At 45.3% G+C, this 12,678-nt stretch overlaps 1 protein-coding gene across 1 annotated transcript in view; it reads right to left on the reverse strand.

Annotated features, from left to right (window-relative positions):
* The window catches only part of LOC144509739 (MORN repeat-containing protein 1-like), a 203,865-nt gene that overhangs the window by 135,470 nt on the left and 55,717 nt on the right, over positions 1–12,678 (reverse strand). Inside the window, exon 10 of the mRNA XM_078238521.1 lies at positions 11,300–11,490. Within this exon, the coding sequence (XP_078094647.1) occupies positions 11,300–11,490 (191 nt within the window). The remainder of the gene's footprint in view (positions 1–11,299; positions 11,491–12,678) is intronic.

Raw genomic sequence — 12,678 nt, forward strand, 5'->3', positions numbered from 1 at the left:
AGCTGAGGTGCTAAGTCCCTGCTCACAACCAGCGATATCAGAAAGCTGACACGTGAGGGGAACAGGGGCAATCACAGAGCCTGCACTGCCACTCGAATTGGAGTCCCAACCTACCCCATCCTTTATTAAACATTCTTGTCTCCTGCATTCCTGAAGATTCTGATTCATGCTGGGGCACAGTTCCATGGATACCATCCAAGTCTTCATCAAGTGTCCATTCTTCATGTAAAGGCGAATAGATTACACACGGATCTTGCTGCTCTGGACTGCTTAACGCTACATGAGGTATTGTCCTTTCCCACATCATCATCAGGGTGCTCCACCACTTGCTTGTCACCGCAGAGCCTATGCACTCTCCACATGAGATGGAACTAGATTTCATATCACCAGTCCTGGTTGAGGAAAGGCCATTTGACCAGCCTGGCCCATCCAGAGGATATGTATGACTATTTTTTCATGGATTTTGTTCTGAGCACAGCCTGTTCTCACATTTTCGATAAACAACCAAGTCCTTCCACTGGGGAAAGAAGTGACCAATCATGGCTATTAATGTCACTGTGATTTTCAATCCTGCTGAAGATTCACCAACGAGTAACTTGAAATTCCCGAAAGCCTTTCTTCTGTGAGCAATTGGGAGAAGGGGTCAGTGAAATAACTATGGTTGGTCAGCTGACCAAAAAGATTCAAGATTAGTTCAATTCAAATTCCATGAAAGCCATAGAACCAGAATGAAAAATTCTTAAGGGGCAAAGTGAGGCAGCTTAAATTCTGCTGTTATTAAAGCAAGTCAAAACCTAAACCAAGCGGAACTCCGGTTCTGGTCCAGCATGATTAAAATGACTCAACTCAGAGTTTCTGGTCATTTGAGCTTACTGATTGATAGCTTAAGTCAACCTGTTTCTGTGCAGGTGGGCCTGCCCTCTGTTAACTTGTGGGTTATCAGCAATGTCAAGCTGGTCTGATCTTCCTCTACCAGACCTGTTGATAGCTGCCAATATCTGTGAAGGACTTTGGATTTTTGTTAATACTAATTAACTTGAGAGGCATAGGTGAAACAGCAAGGCCACAATACAGGACACTGCCAAGGATGAAAAGACTAGGAAAGAAAACAAGGAAGCAGTACTCAGGTGATGCTAAACTGAGGGTTTTAAAAGTATATAGACTATGGGGTCGGGGAGGATGAAAGGAGTTGGAAAGTTCCATAATTGGGAGATCCCAGGAGAGAATGTATTTGAATAGGAGATGACACAAATGTTTCTTAGATAGAAAATCGATCCTTGATTTCACAAGTAGTATGGATGCAGGGAGGGGGAGAACTCTAATCTGAGAGGGACCATCCTATGCATCTCCACATCTGTAGAATACAAAATCTGGATGCATAACTTTACCTGTAATTTTACTGTGGGGAAAACGGTCTGCATTTCAGCTCAGGCAAGTCAATTGTAAAATAATTATGAAAGCATCATTTGGGAATTTACAAAATTAACCATAAAGGTTCGGAGAGATCCAAGTTGCACGTCTATATTATGATAGCCATGATGTGGAGATGCCGGCATTGGACTGGGGTGGGCACAGTAAGAAGTATCACAACACCAGGTCAAAGTCATAGAATCATAGTATAGAATCCCTACAGCTGCACCTGATGAAGGAGCAGTGCTCCGAAAGCTCATGATCCAAATAAACCTGTTGGACTTTAATGATGAGTTGGCTGATTACAGCGAAGGCAGTAGTTAGTGTGCTAATTAGTGATATCAATGGCACTGAACTAAGGAAGAGAAAAGTATGACAAGTTCCAAATACTGATTTCCATCCAGTGAGCGTGTGTGGGTGTGAAAGTGCATGTATGTGTATGAAGCTACTGGATAGTGCATGTGAGTGTGACAGCATGTGAAAGCAAGTGTGAGTGTGAAAGTGCATGTATGTATGATGCCACTGGATAGTGGATGTGAGAGTGAGGATGTGAAAGCATGTGAAAGTGTGAGAGCGTGAGCGTGTGTGTGTAAGAAAACACCAGGCAAGTACATCATGGATGCACCCCCACCATTCCAATGATCCAACAGGCTGACAACAGATATTGTCCAGGTGCACACATAAAAATTGGTACTAAGCTAATGTCCTTAGCAAGAAAATGTAGGGATGCGAGTGTGAAGGGCAGAGGAATGGTAAGTTGTGCTGTATCCTAGGTCATGAAGTCCACAGAGAATATGTCAAACACAGAAACTCCCTGACTTGCACAAAAAACCAACCACTCCTTTTCACAACTGGTTCTAAAGGGGAGCACAGTAAGCGTTTTAACAACACCAGGTTAAAGTCCAACAGGTTTATTTGGTAGCAAATGCCATTAGCTTTCGGAGTGCTGCTCCTTCGTCAGATGGAGTGGAAATCTGCTCTCAAACAGGGCATACAGAGACACAAAATCAAGTTACAGAATACTGATTAGAATGAGAATCTCTACAACCAACCAGGTCTTAAAGATACAGACAATGTGAGTGGAGGGAGCATTAAGCACAGGTTAAAGAGATGTGTATTGTCTCCAGACAGGACAGTCAGTGAGATTCTGCAAGCCCAACGCCGGCATCTCCACACCTAAATGGGACCTACAGAAGCCACAATGAGATCCCCTATTTGCATCTCATGAATGAGAAATGTAAAGCATGGGGAAACTGAGAATGCCTTTAAAACAAATGAGAGTGGATGAAAAAGGTCCATTCAACGCCAAGAATTTAGAGGATTAACTTTGTATTGACTGAATAGAGTATTCACCATCAGTAATGCAACCCGCATGCTCAGCACCTCTGCCACTGATACTTCGGCTGCAATATATGCCATGTATAAGATGCGCTGCAGCAACTTGCCAAGCTTATTTTAACAGCACCTCCAACAAAACCTCCACAACCAAGAAGAACAAGAACAATAAGATTGTTCATTTCTGAGGGTCTGCTCCAGTCAAACCAATAATTTGGATATATAATTACTGCTGGATCAGTATTCTGGAGTTTCCTATCTGATACCATTGCAGGAAAGCCATCAGCTGTGGCTCCAAGAAGGTGGCCCACCACCACTTTCTTGGGGCAATTAGGCACGGGCAATGAAGGCACAGCTTTTCCTGTGTCACTCACATCCTGAAAACGTTCTTTTTAAAGCTAGCACACCCACTGACACAGTTATTTAATAGGGCAACTAATCTGTGGGTATCTCTGGCACTTTTTCTAGGTTGACAATAACTGTTTTGTGCACAGATGCAACTGGAGCAACCAATGTGAACTATCCTGTCCTGTCTGCTCTAGTCTCTGCCAATTTGTGTTAAAGCCACAAATGCTGGCTCTGGGTGTGTTGATCGTCCTGCCAAGTAGACTGCAAAACTAGCAGACACAGCAATCAGGAAGGAGGATCAGAGATAAAAGTAAATGGTTGACATAGATTTTTTTTCTCTCTCTGAAGGAACTAGGTTAATTTGTCCTTCAGAACATTGGACCTGAATGGAGCTGAGGGAAGAGAGGGTGACAGGTCCCCCTTTCTCCGACCTTCCCCGATGACTGCCAGGGCTAAGAAGATTTATAAACAGCAGGTTGTACCTTCCCGGATTTGGGGATTACACGAGGTGTTAGGGGTTGTTAGTGAATTGATTTCAAGCTGCCTTAACCCTGTCCTCTGTAGACATACGTCTGCAGCATAAACTGCTACCAGATTTGATCCCTGGTGTGTGCTGAGGTGGCTGATCTCAGCTGGGGTCAGCAGTAGGGACATTACAATTGGCTTCATTAATAATGGGCAAAGGAGGGGGAAACTTCTCCAGGATTCCTGCTCCTAATTACATCCAGTAGAGGCTTTAAAACTGTTGTCCAGGAGGGAATTTGAAGAGGTCAGTAAGGTCATCGAGTTATTGCCTGTTAAGGAACGGATTCACTATGCATTGCAAGCACCAAGAATTCTGTATTCTTTTACTTGAAGAGAAAGACCTGAATTTATATAACACCATTCACAATCTCTGATGTTAAGCACTGATTTTTGAAGTGTAGTCACGGTTGTGATGTAGGAAACTTCCTGGCACATTGTTTCCTTGCTGTGTACTACTATACACCCTCAGCAATAATGATATTGTTTTCTTTGCATAGTTGATATTGTCCTTAGGATGTTACAGCATGGAATGAGGTTGAGAGTTTGGAGCAGGAATGTGTCGATATTAGGGAATGGGGTTGCCTCCCTGCAGACAGGGAAATATTGAAAATTGTACATTTGCCGTTGTTAAATACTGCACATGTGTAGGTGCAAGGCCAGGAAGCAGGGTGTGGGGAAGACAACTGGGATTGTGTGCGCTGCTTTCTACAGTCAAATAGCCTGCCAACTTTCACTCTCGAGGATCAGAAGTGGTCACTTGGCTGATACTGAGGACTGCCAGAGTTTGTGGTACTGTACCCATCAAAAGCCAGAGCATCTTAACAAAGGTTGCAGTGGCGGCGGTGGGGGGTGGGGGGGATTGGGGATTTTTAAAAAACCTGTTAGCCCCTTTAATATAGTAAAACATTCAAAGGAGCCTCACAGGAACATTATCAGTTAAAATGAACACTGAACTCACAAACAGATATTAGGCCAGTTGGCAAAACACTTGGTCAAAGAGGTAGGTTTTAAGGAGCACCTTAAAGTAGAGGCAGGATTTTCCGGTCCCTACAGCGGGCTGGGTCTTCCAGTCCTGTGAAACTCCCTGGGAATTAAATGGATGACCGCATCTGCTGCAGGAAAACCCACCATGGCCAGGCCAGAAAGTCTCGTTGCTGAAGATTTCGGGGTTTAGGGAGGTAATTCCAGAGTTTAAAAATTAATTGCATTTATATAATGTCTTTCACAATTTCAGAATGTCTCAAAGTACTTGCGAAATGGAATCACTGTTGTAGTGTAGGATCGAGGCAGCTGAAGGTATGGCTACTGATGCTGGAGTGATGTAAATCGAGAATGTACAAAAGGCCAGATTTGAAGAAGTGCAAGAGATCTCACTGGTTTGTGGGCTGGAGAATGTTCCAGAAATAGGCAAAGTAATACAAATGAACTGAAAGTACTAAGGCCCCAGAAAAGCAACACACTGAAGTAACGTGCGATCCTCACTATTATTGTACATTCTGTGATGTGTCTCGCTCTCGTCACCATGTTCTTGTCTGGCTTCTCTTGATACCCGATTCCTTTAATGCAATTGAACAGAAGAGTCCTAAAGATGCCAGAAGGTCAAAAAAGTTCACCTCGAGGCCACAAGTGGTCCCTCCACCCTCTCTTTATAAATCTCTTTGTAACTTCTGATAAAGGTCAAGAACTGTACAATTTGACAAAATGACACAATCTCAGGCCAAAGCACAGAGCTGGTGCTGGTAAGCATCCCTCCCAAACCCCCCACATTACCTTCTTCCCCTGTCTTGCTTCTTTATAGATATCCACTCCATCTGATGAAGGAGCAGTGCTCCGAAAGCTAATGGCATTTGCTACCAAATAAACCTGTTGGACTTTAACCTGGCGTTGTTAAAACTCTTACTGTGTTCACCCCAGTCCAACGCCGGCATCTCCACATCATTGCTTCTTTATCACCTTGGACAAAAAGTAGTCTCTGTCACTTTCTCTGCTTTGGAGTGCAGCAGCCTGTCCTGTGTCTCCACTGCCCTCTGCCTTCTTTAGCTCTCATTACAATCTTCAGCGTGCCTTCGACATGGGGCTGGACAAACTGTGGGTGGAATGTAAGGCCACGCTTTAGTTCGCTGCGCTCATTTGTCACTGAGATGGTCTTGACTTGCAGCTTCATCCACGTGCACGGCAAAGGTATTGAAACCAGGGCACGATGCAATGTTGCGTGAGAAAATAAACTGCGCTTGTACACGTGCAATTGCACTATACTCACTGAGAGAAAATGGAACAAGATGTGTCCACTAATTTTTCAGAATTTAATCACACTCTGGATTTGCTTGTTTTGAGGGTTGATGCGGTGATAAAAAAAAGAATCCAACTTTCAACGGGGCTAATTACCAATTATTTTTCTCACTCACCCCTGTGATGCTAAACATCTCCACGCACTGGCATATGCTGGAACATGTTTAGTGCCACGTTTCACATTCAGTTTCCTATTAAAAATCCTCTAGGTTCTAACAATAGAGGACTGTGCCTGTTGTGGGGTAGCCCTGAGGGAGCAGAGGTAGGGTGGATTCAGGTAAATCATTACAGCACCAATGCAGCAGCTCAAATGGTAACTGTTAATTAGCCAGCTCACAAGGGCTTTGTCAAACTAACCGATCCTGATTTGGAGAAAACAGTGTGAAAACGTTCAGCAAAACCTTTTCAAGATTAAAATTTACAAAGGAAACATCCCTGTTTTACAACAGGGGCTAACTACACTTCAAAACTCCTTCACTTTCTCAAAAGTGCTTTGAGACATCCTGAAGACATGAAGATGGTTTAGATATGCAAGTTCTTTCTATTTTCTATATGGCACTGGTGCAAGGGGAAAGGCGTTCTGCACTTTGACAAAATTAAAATAACTCTATGAGGCTCAATTCTATTTGCTATGGATGAGAATCTGGGTACGTTTATGTCTAGGGTTTCTGGGTACGCTAGGTCTATTCTCCTTGGAGAAGCGAAGGATGAGAGGTGACCTGATAGAGGTGTATAAGATGTTGAGAGGTATTGATAGAGTGGATTCTCAGAGGCTTTTACCCAGGGCTGAAATGGTTGTCACGAGAGGCCACAGGTTCAGGATGCTGGGGAGTAGGTATAGAGGAGATGTTAGGGGTAAGTTTTTCACTCAGAGGATGGTGGGTGCGTGGAATCGGCTGCCAGTAGTGGTGGTGGAAGCAGATTCGATTGAGTCTTTTAAGAGACTTTTGGATAGGTTCATGGAGGTTAGTGAGATAGAGGGTTAAAGATGAGCCTAGAAGGTAAGGAAATTGTTCGGCGCAACTTGTGGGCCGAAGGGCCTGTTTGTGCTGTAGCTTTTCTATGTTCTATGTCTCTGACGTATGAAGGAGACAACCTAGATCTGTATGAAGTCAGAAATTGGTAGAGATGAACTTCGGGGAAACACAGACACACACGCAGACACACACACGCAGACACACACACGCAGACACGAAGCAAAATACTGCAGATGCTGGAAATCTGACATAAAAACAGGAAAGGCTGGAAATACTCAGCAGGTCTGATAGCATCTGTGGAGGCAAACAGAACTCAATAACTTTTCATCAGAACTTCTCCGGACATTCCAGACATGCACAGCTCTTAGGGTTGCACAGGCACAATATCCCTCACCTTTCCCAACACCTAAAGGCTCACAGATCATGAAATATAGAAACGCAGGGACAGTTGTCGGCCTTTCAGCTCCTCAAACCTGTTTTGCAGTTCATCTTCGTTTACCTGGTGATCAGGAAGTAGGAGTCCTCCTGTCCCTCACATTCCTAGCCATTAGATCTAAAACAGCAATGGCAACTTTTCATTGATGTATTTAGCCTCAAATAAACATGGATAAGATGCTGCCATTATATCAACCTAGCCAATCCTGGTGGGTGGAGATGCTTGAGTTAAGGTGTGAGTGTGTGCAACAGGGCACTGGGCCACATCCACATTTACAGGCACAATTAATGATAGATCATCTTGAAATATGGATGTCACCTTTTCCTACTGAGATGCAGGATCACTTAGCTCATTGGAGCCTTTGAAAGCCGAGTATTCAACAATCACCACTGCATCATCTGGAATTAACCCTAAACATTCCATTGAAACCACCCAATTAAAGGTATGTACACAGGGACATAGTGGGGCTTCAGAGGACGCCATGGACTGGACGTTCAATCCAGTTAAGGTTCATTGTGGGTAGTACGATGGACAGTGGTTAGCACTGCGGCTTCACAATGCCTGGGTTTGAGTCTGGGCCTTGGGTCACTGTCTGTGTGGAGTCTGCACTTTCTCCCCGGTGTCTGCGTGGGTTTCCTTCGAGTGCTCCGGATTCCCCCCACACTCCAAAGATATGCAGGTTAGGTGGATTGGCTGTGCTAAATTGCCCCTAGTATCCAAAGATGTGTAGGTTAGGTGGATTAGCCATGGTAAATGTGCGGGGTATTGGGGGTTGGGTGGGGTTTGGACCTGGGTTAGATGCTCTTTTGGAGAGTCGGTGCAGACTCAATGGGCCAAGTGGCCTCAGCCTGCCCCATAGAGATTCTATGGTTCAATTTCAAAGAGTGGCAGAAAGGTTGGGTTCAGGGTTGTGAAGTCTTAGGATTACCCATCAGACGTGACTGTGGGCACTGAAGCTTTTAGTTTGTATTTGGGCAGGCTTCTTTTAAACAGATGTTAATAGTGTGCGAGCATTATCCGATGAATTGTTAACCATTTAATGTCTGAGCAATTCTATTGCATTCTAGGCCTCATAACTGCAAAGCAGAAGGGGAAGGTGTGAAGATTGAACGAGCCATATTGATTGGTTAAGAACAATTTAATTTAAAAAGTGTCTTTAACAGGTGCCTCATAGGAGCATTATCAAGACACAATGAGAAGGATTTTCCTTCAGGTTTTCAGAACCGTTATTTAAGAAGGGTAGGAAGGATAACCCGGGAAATTATAGGCCGGTGAGCTTGACGTCCGTGGTGGGGAAGTTGTTGGAGAGGATTCTTAGAGATAGGATGTATGCGCATTTAGAAAGGAATAAACTCATTAACGATAGTCAGCATGGTTTTGTGAGAGGGAGGTCATGCCTCACTAACCTGGTGGAGTTTTTTGAAGAAGTGACTAGAATGGTTGGCAAGGGAAGGGCCGTGGATGTCGTCTATATGGACTTCAGTAAAGCGTTTGACAAAGTCCCTCATGGTAGGTTGGTGCAAAAGGTTGGATCTCATGGGATAAAGGGGGAGGTGGCTAGATGGGTGGAGAACTGGCTTGGTCACAGAAGACAGAGGGTGGTAGTGGAAGGGTCTTTTTCCGGCTGGATCCCTGTGACTAGTGGTGTTCCGCAGGGCTCTGTATTGGGACCTCTGCTGTTTGTGATTTATATAAACGATCTTGAAGAAGGTGTAACTGGGGTGATCAGTAAGTTTGCGGACGACACGAAAATGGCTGGACTTGCGGATAGTGAGGAACATTGTCAGAGACTACAGAAGGATATAGATAGGCTGGAAATTTGGGCAAATAAATGGCAGATGGAGTTCAATCCAGATAAATGCGAAGTGATGCATTTTGGTAGAACTAACGTAGGTGGGAGCTATACGATAAATGGCAGAACCATAAAGGATGTAGATACGCAGAGGGATCTGGGTGTGCAAGTCCACAGATCCTTGAAGGTGACGTCACAGGTGGAGAAGGTAGTGAATAAGGCATATGGCATACTTGCCTTTATAGGACGGGGCATAGAGTATAAAAGTTGGGGTCTGATGTTGCAGTTGTATAGAACGTTGGTTCGGCCGCATTTGGAATACTGTGCCCAGTTCTGATCGCCACACTACCAGAAGGACGTGGAGGCTTTAGAGAGAGTGCAGAGGAGGTTTACCAGGATGTTGCCTGGTATGGAAGGGCTTAGTTATGAGGAGAGATTGGGTAAACTGGGGTTGTTCTCACTGGAAAGACAGAGGATGAGGGGTGACCTAATAGAGGTGTATAAAATTATGAAAGGCATAGACAGGCTGAACGGTGGGAAGCTTTTTCCCAGGTCAGTGGTGACGTTCACGAGGGGTCATAGGTTCAAGGTGAGGGGGAGGGGGGGAAGGTTCAACATGGATATCAGAAGGACGTATTTTATGCAGAGGGTGGTGGGGGCCTGGAATGCGCTGTCAGGCAAGGTGGTGGAGGCGGACACACTGGGAACGTTTAAGACTTATCTAGATAGCCACATGAACGGAGTGGGAATGGAGGGATACAAAAGAATGGTCTAGTTTGGACCAGGGAGCGGCGCGGGCTTGGAGGGCTGAAGGGCCTATTCCTGTGCTGTATTGTTCTTTGTTAACCCTGCCATCAGGATCAAGTGGGGATCAGAAGCACATACTGTCAGAAACAGTCACTCACTGTGATTTTCCCCAGAGCACTCGGTTAATGACCACAGGGCCAGCTCAGCATCCAATTCAGGACACTGGGTGGGGTTTCAAAGCTGCAAAGCTAATTGAAGGCCTTTCAGCTCGAAAGCAGCAGCGTGAAGAAATATAAACAGTACTTGAGGAAATAGACACTTCAAAATGGGAGGTACGGCCGCAACTTTCTGACCATTCACGCCGGTGAGATCTTCCGGTCCTGCCGACAGGGTTTCCTGGCACCAATGGGAAACCCTGTTGACAAAGGTGGGACCTGCTGGCCAATGGCAGGCTGCCCTCTGCCACGGCGAAACCTGCAGTGGGTTGCTCTGTAAATCCCACCCATCCTCTCTCCAATATTTTTAAAGTTTAAATTAAAAAATGGCTTTACAACCATTTTACAGTCTACGGGGCGGTCTGTGGCTACTGCCGCTTCCAGGCACCTAATCTGGCCACCACCTCCTGTAGGAACCTGAAAGCCAATTGGAAAATCCCAGCTGGGGAACTGGTATGCCAGCCGGCGGTGCTACAGTTAGTGTCTGCCCACCTCTGCACCTCATCCCGGCAAGGGTTAAAAATCAAGTCCAAAACTGGGATGTTAGAACAGCTAACCCAATAATTGGTCAAAGAGGTACGTTTTAAGGACATCTGAAAAGAGCAAAGGGAGGTGGAGAGGCAGAGGTTAGGGAAGGAACTCCGGAATTCGGGCCTAGTTGCTGAATGTACAGATAGTTGTATGTTCAAGATTAGGGTTGGGGGAGGAAAGACCTATCTGAGAGTGAGAGGAAGACAATTAAACAGCAATGCTTGTAAGCATTTGGCTGTCTTGTCTGACTTGTTTATTCATAGTCTGACTAACACTGAAAACGCCTACAGCTCCTGATAACTTAATGCTGCTCTTTTTGAAATGTACAGATTGGAAAGATGTAAGCTTTGATTCCCAATGGTGCTGAGCTTCAGTCAGGATGAGTATGTGACATTCCATTGGCCTCGATGAGCGGGTTCGTCCCTGCTCCTGAGTGCTATTAAAGAAACTCTGCCATGAACCCTGAGCAAGAACAGCAGCTGGCTTGACTCTGATGGTGAATAGCTGCCAACATTCTCTAGGTTCATACATGAACAATGTGCCATTTGGGGAAGGTAATGGAGAGTCCCTGGCACAGCCACACATGGCCCCTCACAAAGCCCGGAACGGACCCTGGGCAGAGACCCCGAGTATTCATTGTTCAAATTTTATCAACTCCTAACATGCAATGTGCCACATGTGTTTTAGCTCTTACCATGTAAGGAAGCATGCCCGGTTCCAGTCACTGCAAGTAAGTCCGGTTTAGCTTCAGTCATATCACTGTCTTTGATGCTCAACGAACCGATCGTGGTGATTCCAGACCTGCTGGATTCAGCACTGCTACCCTTCACTTTGTCAGGTTCAAGCACATATTCCATCAGGGGATAGCGGATGGCATCAAAACCACTGTGTGAACAGAAATTAAGAGTTTGAAATTTTAGTCACATCCAGTATGGGGAAAACCCCCCCCTTTATGAAACTCCATCAACACTAAGAGAGCAGCTAGCCTGAAATTAGGGCTTGAAATACGATGAGAGAACATAGAACAGTACACCACAGTACAGGCCCTTCGGCCCTCGATGTTGTGCCGAGCTTTGTCTGAAACCAAGATCAATCTATCCCACTCCCTATCATTCTGGTGTGCTCCATGTGCCTGTCCAATAACCGCTTGAAATTTCCTAAAGTGTCTGACTCCACTATCACAGCAGGCAGTCCATTCCACACCCCAACCACTCTCTGAGTAAAGAACCTACCTCGGACATCCCTCCTATATCTCCCACCATGAACCTTATAGTTATGCCCCCTAGTAACAACTACATCCACCTGAGGAAATAGTCTCTGAACGTCCACTCTATCTATCCCCCTTATCATCTTATAAACCTCTATTAAGTTGCCTCTCATCCTCCTCCGCTCTAAAGAGAAAAGCCCGAGCTCCCTCAACCTTTCCTCATAAGACCTACCGTCCAAACCAGGCAGCATCCTGGCAAATCTCCTCTGCACTCTCTCCAATGCTTCCACATCCTTCTTATAATGAGGGACCAGAACTGCACACAATATTCCAAATCTGGTCTCACCAAGGTCCTGTACAGTTGCAGCATAACCCCACGGCTCTTAAACTCAAACCCACTGTTGATAAACGCTAATACACTATAGGCCTTCTTCACGGCTCTATCTACTTGAGTGGCAACCTTCAGAGATCTGTGGATATGAACCCCAAGATCTCTCTGTTCCTCCACATTCCTCAGAACCCTGCCGTTGACCCTGTAATCCGCATTCAAATTTGTCCTACCAAAATGAATCACCTCGCACTTATCAGTGTTAAACTCCATCTGCCATTTTTCGGCCCATTTTTCTGCATCCTATCAATGTCTCTTTGCAGCCTACAACAGCCTTCCACCTCATCCACTACCCCACCAATCTTGGTGTCATCAGCAAATTTACTGACCCACCCTTCAGTCCCCTCCTCCAAGTCATTGATAAAAATCACAAATAGCAGAGGACCAAGCACTGATCCCTGTGGTACACCGCTGGTAACTGGTTTCCAGTCTGAAAATTTTCCATCCACCACCACCCTCTGTCTTCTATGAGATATGA

Source organism: Mustelus asterias, chromosome 22 (assembly GCF_964213995.1).
Source record: "Mustelus asterias chromosome 22, sMusAst1.hap1.1, whole genome shotgun sequence".
Classification (NCBI taxonomy): Eukaryota; Metazoa; Chordata; class Chondrichthyes; order Carcharhiniformes; family Triakidae; genus Mustelus; species Mustelus asterias.